The sequence below is a fragment of the Vicugna pacos genome, chromosome 10, assembly GCF_048564905.1.
Source record: "Vicugna pacos chromosome 10, VicPac4, whole genome shotgun sequence".
In the NCBI taxonomy this organism is placed as follows: domain Eukaryota; kingdom Metazoa; phylum Chordata; class Mammalia; order Artiodactyla; family Camelidae; genus Vicugna; species Vicugna pacos.
This window is the reverse complement of record NC_132996.1, coordinates 60,867,542-60,889,512: the sequence shown is the minus strand read 5'-3', so window position 1 is coordinate 60,889,512 and position 21,971 is coordinate 60,867,542. Positions and strand designations below refer to the sequence as shown.

Here is a 21,971-nt window from a genome sequence, read left to right as displayed (position 1 = left end):
AAAGGAATACTTTTTGTTTAGGTTGTGCAAACAGATTTTAATTCGACACGGTAATAGAGCCCATTTCGATGAACTGTGGAGTAACCTGGAAGCGACTTCTCAAGATAAGCTGCCCCTGAGACCTTCTGGACCTCCCCCTTCACCTCACCTCCCTCCCCCCGCTCGCGCTTTGGAAGTGCCCAGCCGCCAAGGCAGGAAAGCCGGCGGCCGCGGCGGTGGGGCCTACCAATTCAGGGGCGGCGGGGGGACTTGAGGCCGGAAGGCGCTGCCTCGGAATCACCTACACGGGCGCGCTCCAAGGAAGGGGGCGTGAGCGGCGCCGTGGTGCCCGCTGGGAAATGGAGTCCAGCCGTTCGGAGAGGCTAAGCCGGAGACAGGGCAGTCCCCCCCTTGGCCTCAGGGGACTTTTCTTCCTGACCCACAGGGCCTGCGGGCCGAGTGGTAGGACTGTTGTACCTTCTTGTTCAGATGTCAACGGAAAAACCAAGACTACGCGGGCACGAACACAGGTGCGAGACTGTGGCATTAGTTCGGAAAATCCAACACCCACCTCCAACAGGATCGCACCTGGATCATTGAACTGGAAGGGGTCATCTTCGCCTCAGCATTTCATTGATCCTTATGGAGCAATGGGGCTAGTAAAAGGAGGTCCCTCTCTCACTGCCAAGGCTGTCACTTGTGACTTGTCTCCCTCCTCTGAGTCTGGAGGCAGATCCTAAAAGACACAGGATTCCCTCCTCTATTCCCGGGCCCCCACCCCCATTCCAGAAATTGGTTTCTCTCATTCTGTATTCATTTTGGTCTTCCTGTACAAACAGTGCCAGACCTATCAGTGAGGCAGCCTTGAGGCATTTTTGGCCAAGCCCCAGAGTGACAGTGGAGAATTTCTCTTGGGGCCCTGTGGGGAAAACAGGAAGTGGTAGAGGCAGGATGGGCAGGGCCCTGGAGAACCTTGTGCAAAGTGGCCCCCAGGTTCATCCATTTGGCCGGGTTAGTACAGTCTTCACAGGGAGCATTGTTTTAGCAGGGTCTCCACTACCCAGCAGCCACAAAACTCCCAACCCTTTGACTCTCCTTTAATGCCACGTGAGGATCTCCTTTCCCCAGCCCTCAGGAATGTTTGCCCTTCTCAGTCGGCTCCACCTCTAGGAGGCAGCCACTAGTCCTCAGCCATCCAGACCAGAAAACAGAAGATACAGGGGAAGAACAGTCATTCATGCACATCCCAGATCTCAGAGAGGAGTGGGGGAAGCTTTTTGTCCTGCAGGCGCAGTGCAAACACTTGCTCTGAGTGGACGCTGCTCAGTGTCCGGAGGCTCACTAGTTTCATTAGCATCCGTGGGAACATCAGTCGGTCCTGGGAAAGAAGACAAGTACAGCCTTTGTCTCTCCCCAGGGAAGAGGGGCAATGGTAGGGGAGTTGTAGGAGAGACAGAGAATTGTCTGTGCACAATGTAGTCAGGGAGGGATTCTTGAAGGGCAAGTAGGAATGTCAGGGGATAAGCCTATGAGAGCAGGAAAAGGGGAATGGTGGGGAGACTCACATGGGGGTGGTGGATGGAGACGTAGGCATGCAGGGCCTCCACATATGTGTGTTGCAGCCTCTCTACCTGGAGCTGGTCCTGCACATTGGGCCGGTCTATAGGTCACCAACAAAGTTGAGTAGCAGGTCTGGCCAGGGTCTTACTTCCATACCCCAAATCACAACCACAAAATAGGGACATGCCCTACCCAACCTCTCCCATCCCAAAGTAGCACAGCAAGGGCCTCCACCCCCATGATTCCTGCCTGATGAGGCCTACAGCCCTCTCTGATGCAAGTCTCTTGCTCAATTTTCCCTCTTGCCCCTCTTCCTCACCTGCAGAGAAGATGCTGATGGCAATGAGCAAGGCAAACTCAGCATCATTTAGCTGCAGCTCATTCATGGCTCTGGAGAACTCAAAGATGGGGTTGATGAACTCCACCTGCAGCCCTAGGGAGGGAGGAAGAGAGGCTGGAGTGTGTGGCATGGGCAGCATTGCTCAATTTAGGAAACTACCAGGAGCTCAGTAAGAAGTCTCCAGGCTCTGCTGTGTAACCTTGAGCAAGTTTGTTAACCTCTCTAAGCCTCATCTGTGAGAAGGGAATCATATTTGAACTTATTAAACTGCTGTGTACAGGGAGCTATCTATGTTCAATATCATGTAGTAACCTATAATGAAAAATATAAAAACGAATATGTGCATGTATATGTATGACTGAAACATTAAGCTGTACACCAGAAATTGACACATTGTAAACTGACTATACTTCAATTTAAAAAAAAAAACTGTTGTGATGGTTAAATGATAAAGCATACGGAGCACTTTCCCCTGTGCCCAGCACATAGGAGGTGCTGAATTAAATAAATAATAATTCTGTTAGAATTCTTATTAGGATTCTTGAAAGCCTCACATTACTAGAAATAGAGGCAACCCTTATATTTGTTTATAAAAAGACTTCTTCACCGGCAATTGGCCTTACTTATTTGAATACTAATTATACATTTCATGTTTCACATCACAGGGGAAACAGAGCAATGTGGTTGAGGGTGTGGATGCTGACACTGGACTCCCTGGGTTTGAGTCATGGCTTTACCATTTACTAGGCTGTGTGACCTTGGGTAAGTTATTTAAGCTCTCTGGGCCTTGGTTTTCCCATCTCTAGGATGGAGATAATAATAGTACCTACCTCATAATGGGTCCTTAGACTAATAAGTGGCACATATAGTAACTAACATGTAAGTGTTTGTTAAATAAATAATACATTAAAAAAAAATAGAACCAGCCTTCTCACTGAGGAGGCTGAAGTTCAATAAACCACGACCTGAAGTGGTGACATCTAGAGAACAGCTTTCCCATAGGCACTGTCGAAGTCTCCCTGCCCCACACTGTCCCCTCGGCTTTCTCAGACTTCTTTTAGCAACCATCTGCTAACTTTTCCATTCGAGACTTCTTGATTAGTCACTTCCTGTACTTTCACCCCGTTGTTTATCAAGTGTATGTTGATCTATTTACTGAACAAGCCCCATTTAGAAAGCATTTCTTGGTGAAGTATTGAGCCTTGAATTGTGTTGAACAGCCCCTTGTACAGAGAGGACGAGCAGGTTCTAGAGTTGCGCCGCCTGTGAGGGTCTGCTCCTGCTCGCTGTGAATGCCTCCAGTGCCATCAGTTCACACCGTGAGTCATCCACACATGCAGCATATGGTAGTGGATGAAGAGCAGGAGGGAGCCCTGACCAAAGAGCACCTCTGTCCCTTCTCCACAAGACCCTACTGACAAAATGAAAATGAAAGACATATGTGATGAGATAAAAACTGCTGATATAATTGAATCTATAAAAAGGTACAGATTCAGATGGCACAAGTCCTCAAGTGCTGAAGGAACAAGCCGATGTAAGAACAGGGAAGGATGCAGAAAGGAGGATGTTATGAAGGAGAAGGCCGCGGTTAAGAAGGACTGGGATATTAACCATCTGGAGAAGAGGCGGTTGGGTAGAGAAAGGGGGCAGGACTGGGCTTTTAAAGCTGGAAAAATTCATCACATCATTCCTATTATGTGCCTATACATTCAGGCAGTACACCTGGCCCTACAGAAGGCAAGAGGTGCTAACACAGCCCTGATGTGCCCTATAGCTAAGGGAGACCTACCTAGAAAGCTCACTGGGTGGCCTGTGATAGGACAAGAGCTGGCCTGAGTCACCGGAACCCTTTGTGAGCTCTGCCCTGGAGACCAGGATTCTCCAAACTTAAGAATGGAGTCAGCATCAGCCATATTTTACAGACCCACTCACTCAGGTGTTAAATCTCTCAGTCTCTCGTTCAGCCTCAGGCATGACCCTCCAAAACACCTTCAGCCTTCCATCCTTTCCCAGCCGTGCTCCCATAATTCAAACATCACCAGTAATCGAATACAAGGAAACCAACACTGCTTAGCCTGCAAGCAAGTATCAGATAGAGAACAGCATCGTGAACTACTTCCTGGGGAAAGTACTCCAGGTCCAGGATGGGGATAGAAGTGTTCACTCTTATCCTAAAACTGCCGCATCTGGACATGTCTACCATGTTTAACTCCAATTCCATGGCTCCTCAGAGAGAGCAATTAAAAAGGAGGAAATCATGCAGATACTAACTACTATATATAAAATAGATAAACAATTTTCTACTATATAGCACAGGGAACTGTATTCAATATCTTATAGTATCCTATAATGAAAAATATGAAAATGAATATATGTATGTATATGGATGACTGAAACATTAAGGTGTACACTAGAAACTGATACATTGTAAAAAAAAAAAAAAGAAAGAAAGAAAAGAAAAGGAGGAAATCAGTCCACCTGATCCTTAAAGAACATGCATATCTGAGAAAGATTTTTTCATCACTGATTGCTGAAAGGCTCGGTGAGGTTTTCAAGCTTTTTTTTTCCCCGAGATGTAAAATCTTTCCCTCAAGCAAAATGTAATGCAGAAGCACAATATACAATACAGATTTAAATGGAGCTTCTTGTTTGGCTAAAGTTAAGATGAAGGACATGCCTGTGCCTCTTTATTTCTCCTCTAAGGGGGCACTTCCATGGAAACTGCCCCCCCCATCAGGTTCCTGGGAACACAGTTTGAGAACCACTGGCCTAATGCAACAGAGGCATTGGGGGCAGTTAAGGGAGGCAGGCCTCTCAGGACTTCAACTCTCTGTCTTGTGAACACAGTGGAGCCTTCCCTTTACAGCCACTCAAACCCTGGGCCTATATAGCTCTGTAGTCACTATCGGCCCCATGACAAAAAGCATCTTGTTCATCTGACCCAATACCTTTGTGATCTCAGTTCTCACCTGCTTTGGCAAAGTCTTCTCGGTTATAACTGAAATCCTTGAGGAAGGTAATACTCTCACTCCCAGGGTTGTACCTCCGAGATGTCTCCAGAAGCATAACCTGCATTCAAGTAGCAGACCTCAAAAAAGGACTTGGCAGGCTACTCTCGGCCTGGCACCTTCAAGGAAAGGTCAAGCCCCTCATCCCTGCTTCCCAGTGGATGTGGTTTCCCAGCTGTTGGTCTAAAGGCCCCTCCCACAGACCAGACAGCCCACTCTGATCCTCCCTTCACCCTCGGCCATGCCAGCCACCTCAATTGCAGAGGTCTTCAGGAGGGCGATCTGGTCCTCCCGGCTGAGCTGCAGGAAGCCCGGCAGCTGTTTGGCAAAATCAACGATCTCTTGCACAGAGACGATGGCCAGCTCAGTGAAGTGGGCAAAGCGTTGCTGACGGGCCTCCCGGCTCTGGGGATCTGGTGCCATGGGCCAAGGCTACCCAGAATGGCAGGGAGAGAAAAAACAAACCACTCTGAGCCAGATATAAAGAAACCGACTTGCTTACGGCACAGCTACCTTTCCCCAGGTCCCTCCTGTACCGTGACTCGAAGCTGATCAGAAAAGGAGCGTCTGTTACACTGCTGCTGAGCAGCCACCAGCTTCTCAATCATGCCCAGCTGCTCTGGGCTGAGCTGGGGCAGGACTTGGGGAGGTGAGGAAGCCCTTGGGGGCACAGATGTGGCCTGAGCCTGTTCCTCCTCTTGCCGCTTCAGTTTCTTCAAGCGGATCTGTTCTTCTGACAGGACACCTAAGAACAGAGCCAGATGTGAGGAGGGGAGGGGGAGACAGGAAGCAGGGATGGGGCAGAGGGGTGATTTGCGGTTCCAGAAAAGCAGAGAGTATTGGGTAAAGACAAGAAAGAGATTTTAATCCTCACTTATGGGCTGTGGAGGAAGGCCCCACAGGCTCAGCCGCCTGTCTGCCCTCAGACCCTGGCACCCCCACGTCCTCTCCCATCAGCCTAAAGCACCCCCACTCCTGCTCTGGCCCCCAGACACTCACACTCCTCCCGCATGCCAGCCTGGCGGCATTTGCGAAGGCGGCACTCCTGGCACTTTCGACGCATATAGGTGTCCATGGGGCAGTGGCCCCCGCTGTGGCAGACGTAGCGTGCCCCTTTGATGACGCTGCGGCGGAAGAATCCCTTGCAGCCCTCGCAGCTCAGCACGTTGTAATGGAAACCAGAGGCCTTGTCCCCACATACACTGCACAGCTCGTTCCCCAGCATTTTGGGGGCTGGCCCCTTTTTCCGCTTTTGTGGACGGAGCTCTGGATACAGGGAAGAGCCTTCATGTTCTTCTTCAGGGAAAAAGCTTGGTGCCCACTTGGCCACTGCTCTGAGCACGCAGTGACCTTCATTCACTTCATTATACGCAGTCTAGTCTCTATTCTAAGAAAGTAGCTCTCGTATGCCAAGTGCTATTATGTCCTAGGTACTGTCTTTATATGCACTGATCTTACAACAACCTTAAGAGATAGGTACTCTTATTATTTCCATCTTGCAAATAAGGAATCTGAAGCTCAGGGAGGCCTAAGATAGAAACAAAATTTACACTGAGATCACTTAGGTCTAGTTGACTCCAAAGCCTTTGGACTGAATCATGATCTTATACGGTAAAGAGCCTTGAAGGTACCCCTCCCAGATCCAGGGGCCCCTACCTCCTCCAAATCCAACAACTCCTCACCTGTGGCCTCTGGTGGGGCCTCCACCCCGGGAAGCAGTGCTGTGGGCTCTGTCGCCTCCAGCCCCACCCTCGAAGCGCCCCCAGCAGATTGGGGCATGCTGGCTTCCTCACTGATGATGTAGTTGCTGCCTCCCAGAGGCCGGCTCCTTGCATCTTGTGCACCTGGCTCCCACAGCTCTGCTGCAGAATCTGAACCCCGAAAGAGACACAGGGTGGGTCTCAGGTCCTGGTTCTTCTCCCCAACATTCTCCTGGGAAACTGCAAACTTATCTCCACCCGTAGAGGGCAGCAAAATGTTGGCTCCGGCTCTGGGACCCTAAGGTTTGAGTGGGCTCTAGAGCTAGTCACTTGTAGTCCCCTGTACCTCAGTACCTTAAATGAGGATGTTAACTTTTGTCCCCTTGGGGGGGCTGAAGTGCATCCATCCCACAGATCAGACACAACTCTTGAAAGCCAAGCTGGGTAAGCATTGGACATGCCAAGTCTCCCCAGGAGCAAGCTCAGATTGAGAAGGACAGACCAGTATCTCCAAGGACCAGGCACCAGAACCAGCGCAGAGGTGGTCTGAGCAGGAGGCAAGCAATACCAGGAACAGCTCTGGACTGCTTTCCAGGGGAGGGTAGAAGGCAGCGAGTAAAGGAAGCTGATTCCTGCGGGAGAAGAGGAGCTGGGGCCTGGACTTAGGGGAGAGAGCTGGAGTGAAGGAGCTTACCAGGAGTTACATCAGGCACAGGGGCCTCCAGCCACAAGGACATCTCCTCCTGGAGCCCTGGACATTACCAAGGGGCTGTCCTGCAGGAATGACCCAGGTTATACTCTTCCAGAACTGGGCTCCTTCCCCTCCTAATCCTGCCTTTTATCTGTACTAAGATAGCAGCTAACGTTTACTTGCCATATATGTGTCAGCCTGTGCTAAGGTTCTCCATGCCTTCCTCACAATATCCCTATGAGGTCAGGGCTATTCTTAAGCCCACTTTACAGATGAGGAAACTGGGGTTCGAAGGCATTAGGAAAATTGCCTAGGGCCAGACAGTTAGGCAGTGGTAGAGCCAAGACTCCAGCTCTGGTCTCTGTGACCCCAAAGTCTAAGCTCTTGGCTACCATGCCATCTTTTCTCCCCAGGTCCCCTCCAGAGTGTCAGGAAATGTTTGCCACATCTGCCCCGCTTCTGTCAGAGCCCCTTCCCCCTCACTCTAGCACTGGGAACAGCCAAAATTGGGCAGAACCAGAACATGTAACCGAGGCTCCCTCCACCAAGTGAACGTGCCCGTTGTTAGACAACCTCACTCTTGCCACTTTCCAGGGTCCCAGGACAAAACTCTTGCCTCTGGGAATCACCCCGAATGACATACAGGACTTCTTTCCCCTTACCCCCTCAGAAGTTATTCTGGGACTTAAATAGAATGCTGTAGCTACCTGAGCTTCCAACACCATCATCATACTTCCCCTCTCCCCAGAGACCCCTTTCTAAATCCATAGGACACCCCCACCCCCACCCCAGACACACACACAGAGCCCCAGGCCAGTGCTGAGGAGCAGACCCACCGAGTGCCCAGGCCGCCAGACTTCCTGGCTGGGGCAGTCTCTGGAGCCCCCTTGCTGGGAGAGGAGGATGGTGCAGTCCCTCGTCCACAGGCCTCGGGGCGGCCGGGGAGCCGGAGCTGAGCAAGAGAGGGGCCAGGAGCCCGGAGCCGACCGACTGGAGCCCTGGCCTCCTAGCCCCCGCCCACGACCGCTTCCCTACCGCGCTGACTCCGCCCCCTGCCGGCCGGCCACCCCTTAGGCCCAACGCCACCCGGGCCCCTACCCCCAACCCTGACAGCCGCATTTCCCTGCAGACCAGCCGGCTCCCGCGGCTCTCCCCTTCCTCTCCTCACCCTGGCGGCTCTGAGCTGCTTTTACAGAGGACTGCCTCCCGGGCACCCCCACCCTACTCCCGGCAGCCTCGAGTCGTTCCCTCCCCTCCACAGACACCTCGCGGAGCAAAGGTCCCAGGACGGCCCGGAATTGCGACACCGAGCCCCAGTCTGCTTTCCCAGCCTTTCTCCTCCTCCCCTGCCTCTGGAAAGGGGCCAAGAAACTCTCCCCACTAGCCCCAGGCCTCAGTCAAGCTGGTGTAACTCCAGGGGTGGAGACAGGCAGGTGCTGGGCCTTCCGGGGAGTCTCTGAATGTGGGTACCCTGCGGGGGCCACAGAGAAGGGAGGAGGGTCCGGTAAGAAGTCGCTACAGCAATGGATGGTCTGGGATTGGGTCGGGTGTGGAGACCATAGAGCTGGATGACACCCAGGATGGTGGGCCTGAGAGGGTATGCAGTCCCCCTCCTCCGGGGGAAGATTTCTTCAGAAGTGCTGGCAGGCTCTGTCCAGCATCTACTGAGACTATAGCCATGCCTTCCTGCTCTGTTGCCTGGAATATGACATCCATCCCTGAACGCAGACATCTCATTTTATTGATTTTATCTCCCGTGGCATAGAGTAGACAACAGAGTAGGTACTGTGGTCCTGTTTGTTGAATGAATAAGTAAACAAGAAAAATTATATGATCCTCTTCTATCCTATACTTGTTAGCTCTAGTCAGTTTCATCTTAGCATCACAGTTGCTTTAGTGTTTGGGCTCTGAACTCAGATTTTGGGTTCAAATCCTGGCTTTGCCTCTGCCTCTTATTTGCTGTATGATCTTGATTAGGCAAGTTACTTACTTTCTCTGAACCTGTTTTCCTATCTTTAAAATGGGGATAATAATGTTTTTTGCCACATAAGGTTGTCAAAAGAATTAAACAATATATCAGAGCACAATGTATGGCACATAGTAAGAGTACAAGAAATTATAGCAATAATTAACCTCCCAATCCTTTTGGCTATGGGTATCCAGCACCTTGAATCTGTACATTGTTAACCTCCCAGTGCTTGCTTCCATATACAAACCCGTCACCATCTTTTCTGGTCCTCAGAGCAGCCCCAGGAGGGAGGGAGGGAGGGTACAATAACACTGAGCTCATGGGAAAGCCTCTTCCAAGACCACACACAATTAGTGACCAAGCTGGGATCAGAATCCAGATGTCCTCACTCAAGTCCCTGTGCTCTTTCTTTCTCCTGTGTCAGAGTCCAGGATACTCCTGTCTTGTTGCCTCTCAGGTCTTCTGGACCAGTGATGGAAGAAGCCAGGGCTGGTGGGCTGCAATGGGAGAGGCAGAGAGCCCTGGGGATGCTTCAGTCCAGATGTGGGAGGCAAGGAGCTGAGGTTACTGCTGGTTGTTCCCCCACCCTGCCCCACTCCCAGTTTCCTGCTCACAGGCTCTTCCTGTTTTGCTGTGAACTCCAGTTCCCATGGGTCCCACATTAAAGCACAGAAGGACAGGGGGCCAGGGCAGGCAGCCAGAGGGATCGAAACAGAGATGAACAGGGCACCAGGGAAGAGGAAAAGAGAGGGAACAGGGAAAGAGTGGATGGGGTGGGGTGGACAGGATAGAAGGCCGGGAAAGCAGAAATAGAAAGGAGCTTGGTGAAAGATGGGAGGAAGCACAGGGTGGGGCAGGGGGAACGTGTAGGGGGTTGGGGAGCAGAGACTTGAGAAGACAGCAGGCTGAGTGGTGTTGCAAAATCTGCCCATGTATTCATTTTCACATTTCAGAAAAGCCCCTCTGACACCCCCCCATCTCAAAGTTCTGCCTCCAGTTTTTGCTCTTGTTCCCTCTCATCACAAGGTTGTCCCCTGACAAGGCCCCCACCCTGGTCTGGGCATCTCTGAGTCATGAGCACAAGGCTCTCCATTCCTCTTACTTCTGTTCTTTCCCCGATCTTCACAAGGCCCCAGCTGTCCTGGGAAAGTAGAAACCAGGGACTGTAGCCCCTGCGAAACTGGAACTGTTCTGTCCCAGTACCCACATCATTGATCCAGCTTCCTCCTCCACCTTTCCCCATTCCCAGAAGCTCCAGCATAGAGGCAGAGTCAGCAGGGCGATGTCACTGATACTCTAGGGTACAAGGAACGTGGGATGGAACATTGGCCTAGGTTCTGATGACCTATCTTCTGGGAGTTGGGAGAAACCTCTCATTCACTTCTGATTCTCAACTCCCTCTCCTGATAGTCTAGTCTCGCCACAGCCCAGGACCACACACAAGCTACATGTGGAGCCCTATGACCCAGGCTAGAGCCAGCTGCTGACCAAGCAGGTCAGGGCGCCATCTCCCCCACGCCAGGGAGTCAGCCTCAGCCTGCTCACAAGTAAAGGAGAAGGAAGCATTAGCAGTGTTTTACTGCTGGAGCTACCCCTTCAGGTTACAGGGGTTCAGGAGCCTCCTCCTCATGAAGAGGGGAAGGGAGGACAAAATGGGGCAAGACCAAAACCTACTGGCAGTATCTCCACAGAGGTTCTGGAGACTAATCCCCGGGAATTCTATCCCAAGCCAGGGCAAGTAGTCAGGGGATCTGCAGTAGGAATCACACGTCTCACTTTGCCAGACCCCACCCACGGCACAGTCCCACCAGCCTACAGGAGTGTTAGGTCCAAAGCCTCCAAGTCCCGGGGGGCCTTTCCTAGGTTTTCTTGGCCCCGAGAGGAGGCAACATCCACATTTGAGGATCTTTCAGGTCACATTTCTGACTTCCAGAACCTCCACAGGCTTTTTCTTGCCACAAGGGGAATCTTGAAGCAGAAATAGGAGCATTTACTAGCCCACAGTCCTGCACACTATTGGGTAACTCCCCCCAGAGCACTCCCATGAGGTAGGCCACAAGATGTGGTTTGCAGGGATGGGCTTAGGCAACTTAGGCTTCTTGCTCCCTCCTTCACCATCCTGGAAAGGTGCAAAATATGGGGGTCATCTTGCAGGCCACTCAAGTGACTTCTGCCAAACCTCCCAATCACAAGATAGAGAAGAACCCAGGGATTCCTGCTTCCCAGGCCTATGAGGTCAGAGATGACATAGATGGCAAAAAGGAAAGAAGTAACATTTATTAGGCCCTACTACATACATTTATATTTACATGTATTATTGTATTTCTCCTTATATATAGCTCTAAAAGATGGTTACTACCAAGTAGGCAAATATCAAATTTGAATACAAGTATAGCTGGTTTGAAAGCTCAAACTCAAAACAAACAAACAAAAATCCCACCTCACTCCATTACACAGAACTGCCTCCTCAGATGGGACAAACAGTTAACTCACCTGGATTTAGGTTCACTTCTGCCAACACAGGGTAGAGCAGTGATTCCCAAACTTGGCCTCATTTTCAAAGATTCTGATTTATTTATTCTGAGGTAGGCCCATGTATCCATCTATCTATCCATCCATCCATCTACATGTCTATTCTTTTTGCATTTGTAGTTAGTTCTGTCTCCAAAGTGTGGAGACAGAATCATCTGGTCGAAAATATGCAGAAACTGGGGGTCAAGAAATCAGCTCTTGGCTCTACCATGTGTGGTGTAATCCTCACCATTCCTGGGCTTGTTTCTCACTATAAAAAACTGAAATAATATCTTCTCCATCAATTCCCCTCTACATGGGATACTTGGAGGCACAAAGAATATAGACATACTTGAGCAAGTGGGAAGAAGGGCAAAAGATGAATTTGAGGGATTTTGTTCTACTTGCCAAAATTTAGAGAACCCGAGGTTTACATTCTGAAATCACAATGGTCTGGCTAGTTTGCAAGGAGAATAAGGGGAATATTAAAATAAAAACTAAAAAATTCCCACTAATATGCAGAATTTTGCCAATTAGCCATGCCCCACTCAACCCACCAATGTAAAAAGTTTTCCTTTGCTCCAAATCTCTTTATTGAAAATATTTTGGGGCTGCTGATAGCAATGCAGTTTGAGTAGCCTGTGAGTAACAGCCCATTATAAGGACTATTTGACTGCAAATCAGAAAACTTGAGTTTTAATCTGTGAATGAAAAATGTTGCCTCCATATCAGTAAACAAAGGGTGTTGCAGCCATCAAGCCACCACATTGCAGCCACCCCCAATGGTGAGTCCTGAGGGAACTCAGGATGGAAACAGGATGCCCACCATCAAGCCATCAGCCACTGCAGCCACCCCCGAAGATATACCCTGAGGAGACTCAGGGTGGGAAATCACAGGATACTGACCCTAGATTGCTGAGGTGCATATCAAAGGAATGATTTCAATGAGCCCAGATTCTTACATCTTCCTATACATAGAAAAGTGCTAAACTCCTTGAAATGTCTGCTTTTCTTTAATTAACAGTAATCTTTTGATGTTCCAACTATCTTCTGTCTTCGACTTTGTTGCAAAAACTCCTATATATCCTAGCTCCTTTCATAGTCCCTTAGGGTTATTTGAGAGGCTTTCTCCGGGGCTTGAAGGCTTCAGAAAGTCCACCAAATAAAACATAATTCTCAACTTTTAGGCTGTGCTTTTTTTTTTTTCAGTTGACAAATCCATTTTCCTACACTGTGACCTTGGACAAGTCACTTTCTCTCTCTGGGTTTGTTTTCTTATCTGCGAAGTAAGGGGGCTAGATTAGATCAGGGATTCAGAGTTGCTGATTTATGACGCCTATCGATGGTCTTCATGAGCCTCTTGAGATTATAAGCAAAATTCCATTTCTGTGTGTTTGTGTATGTAGACATTTTTCTGGAGAAGAGGGGACTAAATTTTCATCTGATTCATAGGGGACTTGTGACTAAATAAGAAGGTTAAGAACTATTTGACTACTCATCCTTCAGCTCTCAATTTCTATTCACTCCTCCATAACAATTCTGGAAGCAAGGTTTAGATCCTGAGGTGTATATAAATAATTCAATCTGGACTCCTGGGGCAAGATAATGACCCTGCTTTCTCCAGTATGTTCAGATCAGGTTTTATTTCTCCAGTGAACTGAGATAATTTGCTACTAGAGGGCAGATCTGAATCAAAGCATTCCAAGGGCCTAAGATCTGACCTCCTGGAGCTGTGAGTCACTCCTAGCTCAGAATCACAAAGCACTAAAGCCAAGCTGGCAGCACCTTTATCCTAATGGTCAATGCCAAGGCCCTCTTGGCCCTCTGATTCTGCAGAAATCCCATCTACTCTCACTTTATGATATGTCCCTTGCCTTACTCCTATGTATCTCCCCATTGGTCTGAAATTCCTCCCCTAGGGATTCAGTGCTTTGGTTTTGCAGTCTGAGCAACCCAACTCCTTTGAGAAGAGGCATGTCATCGAGATTCTAATTAACTAAAACTTAGAAGTGAACGGATGGGAAGGCAGGAAAAGAACTGGAAGGGTAAGTGAAAGGGTTCCTTAAGCTTTGCTCAGGGCATGAGCAGCAGACTAGACTGGGACCAACCTCAGGGGCACAGGGAGGCCAAAGGGCTGTTTACACGCTGTGCCCTGCACTCCAAACAAGGCTTCTTCCGGGGAAGAGAGCCAGGCCAAGGCTCAAATTCCACCCGAAGGCAGAGGTGTGGAAAGAGGCGCCCTATACCAACCCTCGCCCCAATTCTGCACCCGCTCTAGCTCTGGGTTAGCCCAGGCAGCACTCCAGCCCGAGGGGGAGCTCGCTCTCCCGGCCACCATACAAGAGCCACCCTGGTACCGGGCGTCCGCGGGCAGAGGCAAACCCGAGCTCAGGGTTCTCTTTACCAACACAAGGTCTTCAAGCTCTTTCTGCCGCGCGAGGTCGCGCTACATTCCCACGCTCCTCCGCCACCGCCGAATAGCGAACCTCCTACAGGAATTCCCTCCCAGATTCCTCCTCCCACTACCCCTGCCCCTCCTTTAGCAAGATGGCGGCGAGCGCATTTCCGGCGTGTCCTTAAGGGTGCGTCCGGGCGGATGCTGCAAGTGCTGCCTCGAGGGTTCCAGCCACTTTGCTGCATAGACTACAGAGGTGATGGCGGGCAGACGGTTTGGCTGGAGCCGAGCGGCTCTTCTCCAGCTCCTTCTTGGAGTGAACCTGATGGTGATGCCACCTACCCAGGCCCGGAGTCTGCGCTTCGTTACCTTGGTAATGAGACATGGGGTCGCCAAAGGGCTCGCCAGCGCTAGGAGGGCACCGGCCTGCGAGGGGAAGGAGGGGCGGGGCTTTGCTGCGGTCAGCGGTCTGGAGGAGCTGGTTTAGGAGGAGACGACTAACCTGCGGGGTTGGGGGCCTGGGGTTGGAATTCTTGTGAAGCCCTGGGGTATCTTGGGGGCAGGGCGTAAGGAGTTCTAAGTCAGGGAATAGGTTGGGTAAGTCTGTCCTGGGACAGGGATGTAGTCGAAAGGTTAAAAGACGCACTTCTAAAGAAGCCTTTGGTGATTTTTTTCCAGTTTCCTCCACCATCTGCATTGTTTTTCTCTTTTCCTTTCCCATCTGTACCTTTGGTTTTTTGCCTATGGTCTTAAGTGGCATTGCTTAGCCAAGTTAGGATCTCTGGAACCTGGAAGAAGTTATTGACTTCTGAGTTGGGGTCTTTTGCAGAGGGTAGAGGTGAGGCTTACCTCCCGACATGGGGCAGAGGTGGAGCCTTGTGTCTGCATCAAGGACATCCTTCTAACTGTAGGTAACCACTTTCTTTCCTCAGCTGTACCGACATGGAGACCGTTCCCCAGTGAAGACATATCCCAAGGACCCCCATCAGGAAGACAAATGGCCCCAGGGGTTTGGTCAGCTAACCAAGGTAGGTCAGAAGCCAGCTCTCCCTCAGGATGAGTGACTTCTAGAGCAGGCTGCAGAACCTGGGGCCTCACCAAACTGCTATTTCCTTTGTGGGTGCTGACTCTGACCACATTTCTTAACCTTACTTTCATGTGTACTCAGATCAAAATGGTTGTATACCATGCCATGCACTTAATAAATGACTTCTGGGATAAGATTAACCCACTCCTACTTCAAGCCAGAAACTTGGAAAGCAACATTGGCTAAGCCCTCTGGGACCTGTGAGCCATCTCTTCCTTCTGGGCCTCTTAACCCTTGGGTTTGTCCACAGGAGGGGATGCTCCAACACTGGGAGCTGGGCCGGGCTCTGCGACAGCGCTACAATGGCTTCCTCAACACCTCTTACCTACGGCAAGAGGTAAGGCTGGGAGCTTGAGAGACAAGGGGCATGGGATCTGCTCTTTTCACCCTCTGCCCTCAGGGAGCTTAAGGGTGAGGCTGAGCACTCTGGCCTCCTGTCATGCATTTTTGGTTACAGCTACAGGACAAGACATCCAAGGGCTGTCTAGAACAAAACCCTAGAGGCTGAGTTGCCCCTGCTTGGCTTGGGAAGAGGCAAAACTGATCAAGCATCCAAGCTTAGACTTAAGGGCCTGGCAGAATAGTTTCTGATGCTGTAAAATAACTCAAGCTTTCCATCCAAGTCTCACTACTGTGAGCCAGGCACTATGCTAGCACTGAATGTAATGGTACACCATACAGATATGATCTTTGTTTCTAGATGTTGTTAATGTTTCCTTGAGGGCCAGCCCTATCCTGACCTTGCCCTTCCTCTCAGCTTCTTCCTCCCTTTTCACAATTATCTCTGTTCCTATCTTATTTCCTCTCCTGGTCTCTAAGCCTGTTATAAACCTGTGATTGGAGATAGTTTCTACCCTCAAGGACTCTGGCCTAGATAGGAAGACAGGTGTGGTTATAAAACCAGGAAGACAGACCGACAGAGCTGAGAGCCTTATTGACTAAGCACTTTGGACTGGGAGGGGCATTTGAACTAGAACCATTCCCAAAGAAGTTCTTCACAGGCTGGGGACAGTCAATCCTCAGGTGAGTGTTTGGACCTTGGCTGGGAAGAGGGACAGGGAAGGCCAGAGAGAGGGAGAGGGCCAGATGCATGGTGGATTCACATTCTGCTGGGTAACCATCAAGAACAGGTCCTCCTCTGGGGCCCCACTGAGGGGCCAGAGCTCCACAACCCTGTCCCCACAGGTGGGGCTCGTGTTGTCATCTCTCCAGGTTTATGTGCGAAGCACAGACTTTGACCGGACCCTAATGAGTGCTGAGGCCAACCTGGCTGGACTCTTCCCTCCCAACGGGATGCAGCGCTTTAACCCAAACATCTCTTGGCAGCCTATCCCTGTCCACACTGTGCCCATTGCCGAAGACAAGGTAAGACTGGCCAGCCCTTCCCTGGAGATGGTGGGAGGGACAGCTCTGGCCACTGGCCCGCTGATCCCTGATTCCTTCTCTGCCTCTGCGTTCCCTCTTTGGTCTGCAGCTGCTGAAGTTCCCGTTGGGCCCATGTCCCCGTTTTGAGCAGCTGCAGAATGAGACCCGGCGGACACCAGAGTATCAGAATGAGAGTATTCAGAATGCAGTGAGTAGGGCTGAGGTGGAGGTCACCACACTGCCCTTTCCCCCAGAGCAGGACCAATTCCCTGATCCGTTTTTCGTAGCAATTTCTGGATATGGTGGCCAACGAGACAGGGCTTACGGACCTGACCCTGGAGACCGTCTGGAATGTCTACGACACACTCTTCTGTGAGGTGAGCTGGCTCAGGGTCCCCCGGTGTGACTGCTTTTCTCACACCTCAGCAGGCCCAGGTGACCGGGCCCGTAGAACACAGTGCTTGTATACCATTCCCACGGGAGGTCCAGGCAAGCCGCCTCTTGTGAAACAAGGGAACTTCCCTCATGCGTGAAGAAGAACCTCAGAGTGGGAAATAGTTTATTGATCGTCAGCAGTTCCTACTTCTCTCCACCCAGAGCTCTCATGGTATCTGACTCCGTCCTGCTGAGTCATCCTTTTTGTGCCCGAGCCTCCTCTCCTGTTCCCTGCAGCCTCGACACGGTCCATCATGTCTCCTGGTTCTAGCTCCTGTGTCTCTCCCCTCCCTCCCCTCACACACACACACAAGCACCATCCCACCAGGGAAGGGAGCTGCTCCGGGGAGAGGCTCTGGCCTCGGTGGGGAGCTAACCTGCCCGCTACCATACACAGCAAACACACAGTCTGGTCCTGCCGCCCTGGGCCTCGCCCCAAACCATGCAGCGTCTGAGCCGGCTCAAGGACTTCAGCTTCCGCTTCCTCTTCGGGATCTACGAGCAGGCGGAAAAGGCCCGGCTGCAGGGGGGTGAGTGACAAGAGCAGCATGTCACTCCCCTGTTCAGCACCCTACAGCATCAGAAATCTGCTGTTTGGGCCTCTCACGTGCTTCCTTCTCTACCTGAGATGTTCTCTGCTCTTTCAGGACTGGATCCCCCTAGTTCTCCCGTTAGTCATCAAAGTCTCCTCAGTTCCCCAAGTGCTTAGCACGTTTGTCAGTGTATGACCACAACTAGGTTTGCATGTCTCATTTCTGCCATTCATATTCTTAAGTTTCACCCGTGTCAGGGGACCCTCCCCCTCCTCAAATGAATACCTATCCCCAGAGGACCACTGGGGGCCGCTTTGAAAGAAGGCTGAGAGTAATACACACGCCAGTTTCCTGATTTGAACACCCAACGGTGTGCCAGCTGGCAAACCCTTCTGACATCTCAGTAGTTTTCAGAGCCTGCACATGACAGAGTTCCCCTGGCCTGGAGTCAGCATCTTGTGTGCTCTGAAGCAGTCTTAAGTTGATATTTATCCCCAGCTGGAATAAGTCTTCAAACATGGGCAGGGCCTTATTGTAGCTCATTTATAAATAAATGGGCAGGTTTCTCCATCTGTGTTGAACTATAAATAGATATCTTGTTTTATCTTGCTGCTTTCTGTAAATGTGGAAGTTTGCAGACAGCAGGGGGTGCTGTAGAGTCCCTGTGTGGTTGCTATGAACCTAAAGCGTTCTCTGTGCTGGGGATCAGACTCAGGACTGTCGGAGGGTGAGAGGACCACAGAGAGGTCTGGTCAGAAGACCGAGTGGCTGTAGCCACTGACGCTGGGGACTTTTATCCTTCAGGAGTCCTGCTGGCTCAGATACGGAAGAACCTGACCCTGATGGCAACCACCTCCCAACTCCCTAAGCTGCTGGTCTACTCTGCGGTAAGCTCCCACCCTCCCCAGCTTGCTAACGTCCCTCGGGGAGCTGGGGTCTCTTCTCGAGTCTCTTCTCTCTTCAGTGCTGGGCGTGGGGCAGTGCTGATGGGGAGCCCTTCTCCCTTACAGCATGACACCACTCTGGTTGCTCTGCAAATGGCTCTGGACGTCTACAATGGTGAACAAGCCCCCTACGCGTCCTGCCACATATTTGAACTGTACCAGGAAGATAACGGGTGAGTGGAGCTACCAGTCTGCCCTCAGGAGGGGCACCTTACGTGGTGGCTGTGGGCAGCCTGAGGACCCCGTTATTGGCCTGGTGAGCAGCTCCCATCTTGTCTCCCATGAACCCTCAGGAATTTCTCAGTGGAGATGTACTTTCGGAACGAGAGTAAGAAGGCCCCCTGGCCACTGACCCTGCCTGGCTGCCCTCACCGCTGCCCCCTACAGGACTTCCTTCGCCTCACGGAGCCTGTCGTGCCCAAGGATTGGCAGCAGGAGTGCCAGCTGGCAAGCGGTACTGCAGACACAGGTGAGCTGCTACCTGCTTCTCTGCCAGCCGTGTCGCAGGACAACTTTCACTTCATACCCACAGGTCTCGAGAGAGTGGACACACTTCCTGTCATCTTGTTTCATGTCCCTAGACTGTTCACCTTTCCACCCTGAGACCTACTCCTTGCCCTCAGCGGACGCCCCTTCCCACACCACTGAGAAAACAAAGTGACCTGGAGAGAATCGTCTCATTCTCCCGCCACCAGGTCTTCCAGCTTACTTGCTGGTACGAGCCACCGCATTGGGCCAGCCTTCCACTTACACTCTGGGTCTGTCTCTTCTCACCTCCACACGGACCCCTGATGCTCAGTGTTTCCACTCTGCCGGATCAGTCCCATCTCAGAGCCTAACAAAAGCCTCTTTGGCCCATACCTCTCTCCAGCTACCACTCCACTTCTTTCTCCCCTTGTAGAGTAGAATCCTTCAAACAGTTGCCTAGACTCTGGTGTTGCTTCCTCACCTCCCCATCTCTCAGACTCGTGCTGGAAATCTTGTGTTACCTGCCACTCCATGGAAGCCCCTCTTGTTAAGGACCAATGACCTCTTACCAAAGCCAGTGACCAATTCTTAGTCAGGTTCTCTTGACCTCTCAGCAGCATTACAGAATTGGTCACTCCTTCCTTAAACACTTTCTTGGCTTCTCTGGTTTTTCTCCTAAGTCACAGGTAGCTTCCTTATTGGCTTCTCCTCCCGACTAACCAGTGGATGGCCCAGGGCTCTTCTTGGCCCTTTCCCCATCGATGCCTACTCCCAAGGTGAGCTTATCCAGCCTTATGGCTTTAGGTACCATCTCCATGCTGAGTTCTGTCTTTTTATGACTCACAGATTCATGACCTCTTCTCTGAGCTGCAGACTTACATATCCAGCTGCTGACTTGAGGTCTCTACATGGATGTCAACTAAGGCTTCTCACAGTTGAAGTCTAAAACCAAATGCTCTTCCCCCAAATCTGCTCTTCCTCCAGGATTCCCCATCTTAGTAAATGCTGCATTAGCACCTAGGTGCATAGCATAACCCCAGGAGCTATCTTGAATACGTTTTCTCAGACCTCACGTCCAATCCACTAGCAGGTCCTATCAGCCCAGTCTTTCAAGCCCAAGCTCTCACTCCCTAGTCCAGTCTACCATCATCTCTTGCCTGAATTACTGAAAAGCTTCCTAATGTTCTTACTGGGTCTACTCTTTTTGTTTTGGGGGGCGGTAATTAGGTTTTCTTATTTATTTGGTTTCTTTATTTTTTATTACTATAATGTCGAATTATTAATTTACTTATTGGTTTATTTATTATTAATAGAGGTACTGGGGATTGAAGTGGGGACCTTGTGCATGTTAGGCATGCACTCTACCACTGAGCTACACCCTCCCTGCTCACTGGTTCTGTTCTTGGCCCTACCAGTCTATCAGCACAGCAGAGTTAATTTTTTAAAAACATAAATCAGTCCCCTTCACTACCCTTCTCAGAATCTTCCAGTGGCTTCCCATCACATTTGGAATAAAATCCCAAGTTATTGACCATGGCCTTTCAGGCCCTACTTGGTCTGGTCCTCTGCCCTCATCTCCTACTTGCCCCTCATGTACTCTGCTCTAGCCATACTGACTTTCTTGCTGGTCCTAGAATATGCCAAGCTGATTCCCTTCTGCATTCGCTTCCTGTCCTCCCCTCCCCTCCCCCCTCCCTGAGGACACTCTTCTCTCAGATCTTTTGTATGTCTCGCTCAGTGACTCCAGGTCTCTGTTCAAATTGTCACTTTCTCCGTGACACCTTCCCTGACTGACCTACGTCTCTCTCCCTCATTTCCCCCTTACCTTGTTTTATTTTCTTTATGGCATTTGCCACTAACCTATCATTTCTATAATTTGCCTGTGGATGGCATCTCCTCTCCTAGAAGGTAAATTCCACGAAGGCAGGCTTCGTCTTGGCCAGCTGTGATACCCTCACTGTAAGAACAGCACCGGCATGTAGTGGGCACTCATATTTGTTGAATGAACACTGACGTGACCTTTCTCTCCCCCTCACCCAACCCGGTGCTCAGAGGTGATTGTGGCCTTGGCTGTATGTGGCTCCATCCTCTTCCTTCTCATAGTGCTGCTCCTCACCGTCCTCTTCCGGATGCAGGCCCAGCCCCCTGGCTACCGCCACATCGCAGACGGGGAGGATCATGCCTGACAACCACTCAGCCCCCTTCCCTCTGCCTCCTAGGGGAGGTGGGCTGGGCCCTTGCACCTGACACTGCTGCTCCCCAGCCCATGGACAAGAGACCCTGGGTTGGGCCTCCCCCTGACTACCCCAACCTAGATGAACAAGTGGGGCTCAGCTTGGTCCATGGCACCTCACTCAGCATTCATGTGCCTGATGTTTACCAAGTACTGTGTTGGACATTGGCTTTCTCTAAACAGGATTTGCCTGCTCTATGCTCCCCTAAGGACCTGAAATGTAGACAGGTATTGAGGTTTCACTCAGGACCTGGGATAAAAAAGACTGAAGGAGTTGGTGCTTGATCTACTTTGCCTCTCCATCAAGCTCTGCTCACTCTTCCAGCCTGGAGTCCTTGGCAAATGGCCCAGAGGACACAGTCTTGCCTCTCAGTGCTTATTTTAGTGGGAAAAATTGCACAACATTGGGGGTCTAGTACTAACACTGGCCACCAAGGAACTGGATCACCCAAGAGCCAGCCAAGTTTTCCTTTGTTCAGCTGAAGCCACCTTTAGAGTCAGACATGATGCTTCTCATCTTTGTCAGCCCTGCAGTTTGAGCAGGTCAGAAGGATGTTTGTACTTGGGAAAGAGTCAGGGAGGTGGTGGGGGGGGTGGACTGTGGTACTGAATCATGAAACTACTATCCCTGTCAGCTGGGCTGGGATCTCCAGGGACCCGAGGTATGTGCAGCTGGACAGCTCTTGACTGTGGCCCAGAATAGGGCTGAGACAGAGAATGAAGATTTTGGACTCAGTGCTGTTCCTATGCCTT

At 50.8% G+C, this 21,971-nt stretch overlaps 2 protein-coding genes across 10 annotated transcripts; one reads left to right on the top strand and one right to left on the bottom strand.

The window, feature by feature from the left end:
• Positions 1–249: 249 nt before the first annotated feature.
• Positions 250–21,956, top strand: ACP2 (acid phosphatase 2, lysosomal). Of its 3 annotated transcripts, none has more exons than XM_072969896.1 (14): positions 250–509; positions 2,545–2,641; positions 13,702–13,803; positions 14,340–14,526; positions 15,086–15,181; positions 15,491–15,577; positions 16,453–16,605; positions 16,715–16,813; positions 16,893–16,982; positions 17,438–17,570; positions 18,378–18,460; positions 18,584–18,690; positions 18,811–18,986; positions 21,038–21,956. In XM_072969896.1, exons 4-14 carry the CDS (start codon positions 14,413–14,415, stop codon positions 21,169–21,171), a joined length of 1,272 nt encoding a protein of 423 aa, XP_072825997.1. In that variant the 5' UTR covers positions 250–509; positions 2,545–2,641; positions 13,702–13,803; positions 14,340–14,412; the 3' UTR covers positions 21,172–21,956. The 3 variants fall into 3 exon arrangements, with proteins under 3 accessions (XP_072825997.1, XP_015101663.1, XP_006212334.1); XM_015246177.3 differs by having other exon boundaries at positions 13,678–13,803; positions 21,089–21,956; XM_006212272.4 differs by having other exon boundaries at positions 13,678–13,803.
• On the bottom strand, positions 1,061–14,215 carry NR1H3 (nuclear receptor subfamily 1 group H member 3). 7 transcript variants are annotated; one of them, XM_031690655.2, is made up of 11 exons: positions 14,163–14,215; positions 8,115–8,230; positions 7,282–7,361; positions 6,570–6,758; positions 5,887–6,153; positions 5,424–5,632; positions 5,140–5,319; positions 4,849–4,948; positions 1,859–1,972; positions 1,545–1,639; positions 1,061–1,357 (listed from the first exon to the last, which is right to left on the bottom strand). In XM_031690655.2, exons 3-11 carry the CDS (start codon positions 7,322–7,324, stop codon positions 1,211–1,213), a joined length of 1,344 nt encoding a protein of 447 aa, XP_031546515.2. In that variant the 5' UTR covers positions 7,325–7,361; positions 8,115–8,230; positions 14,163–14,215; the 3' UTR covers positions 1,061–1,210. The 7 variants fall into 7 exon arrangements, with proteins under 7 accessions (XP_031546515.2, XP_006212332.2, XP_031546514.2 ...); XM_006212270.4 differs by lacking the exon at positions 14,163–14,215 and adding an exon at positions 8,447–8,625; XM_031690654.2 differs by lacking the exon at positions 14,163–14,215 and adding an exon at positions 8,377–8,431.
• Positions 21,957–21,971: the final 15 nt, after the last annotated feature.

Excerpts from the sequence above, each read along its gene's own strand:
- NR1H3 (XM_031690655.2), bottom strand. The coding sequence starts at position 7,324 with ATGTCCTTGTGGCTGGAGGCCCCTGTGCCTGATGTAACTCCTG. Across the intron at positions 5,320-5,423 it reads CTGATCAGCTTCGAGTCACG|CCTTGGCCCATGGCACCAGA; the intron begins GTACAGGAGGGA and ends CATTCTGGGTAG. Across the intron at positions 4,949-5,139 it reads TGAAGACCTCTGCAATTGAG|GTTATGCTTCTGGAGACATC; the intron begins GTGGCTGGCATG and ends ACTTGAATGCAG.
- ACP2 (XM_072969896.1), top strand. The coding sequence starts at position 14,413 with ATGGCGGGCAGACGGTTTGGCTGGAGCCGAGCGGCTCTTCTCCAGCTC. Across the intron at positions 16,983-17,437 it reads ACGACACACTCTTCTGTGAG|CAAACACACAGTCTGGTCCT; the intron begins GTGAGCTGGCTC and ends TACCATACACAG. Across the intron at positions 17,571-18,377 it reads AAAGGCCCGGCTGCAGGGGG|GAGTCCTGCTGGCTCAGATA; the intron begins GTGAGTGACAAG and ends TTTATCCTTCAG.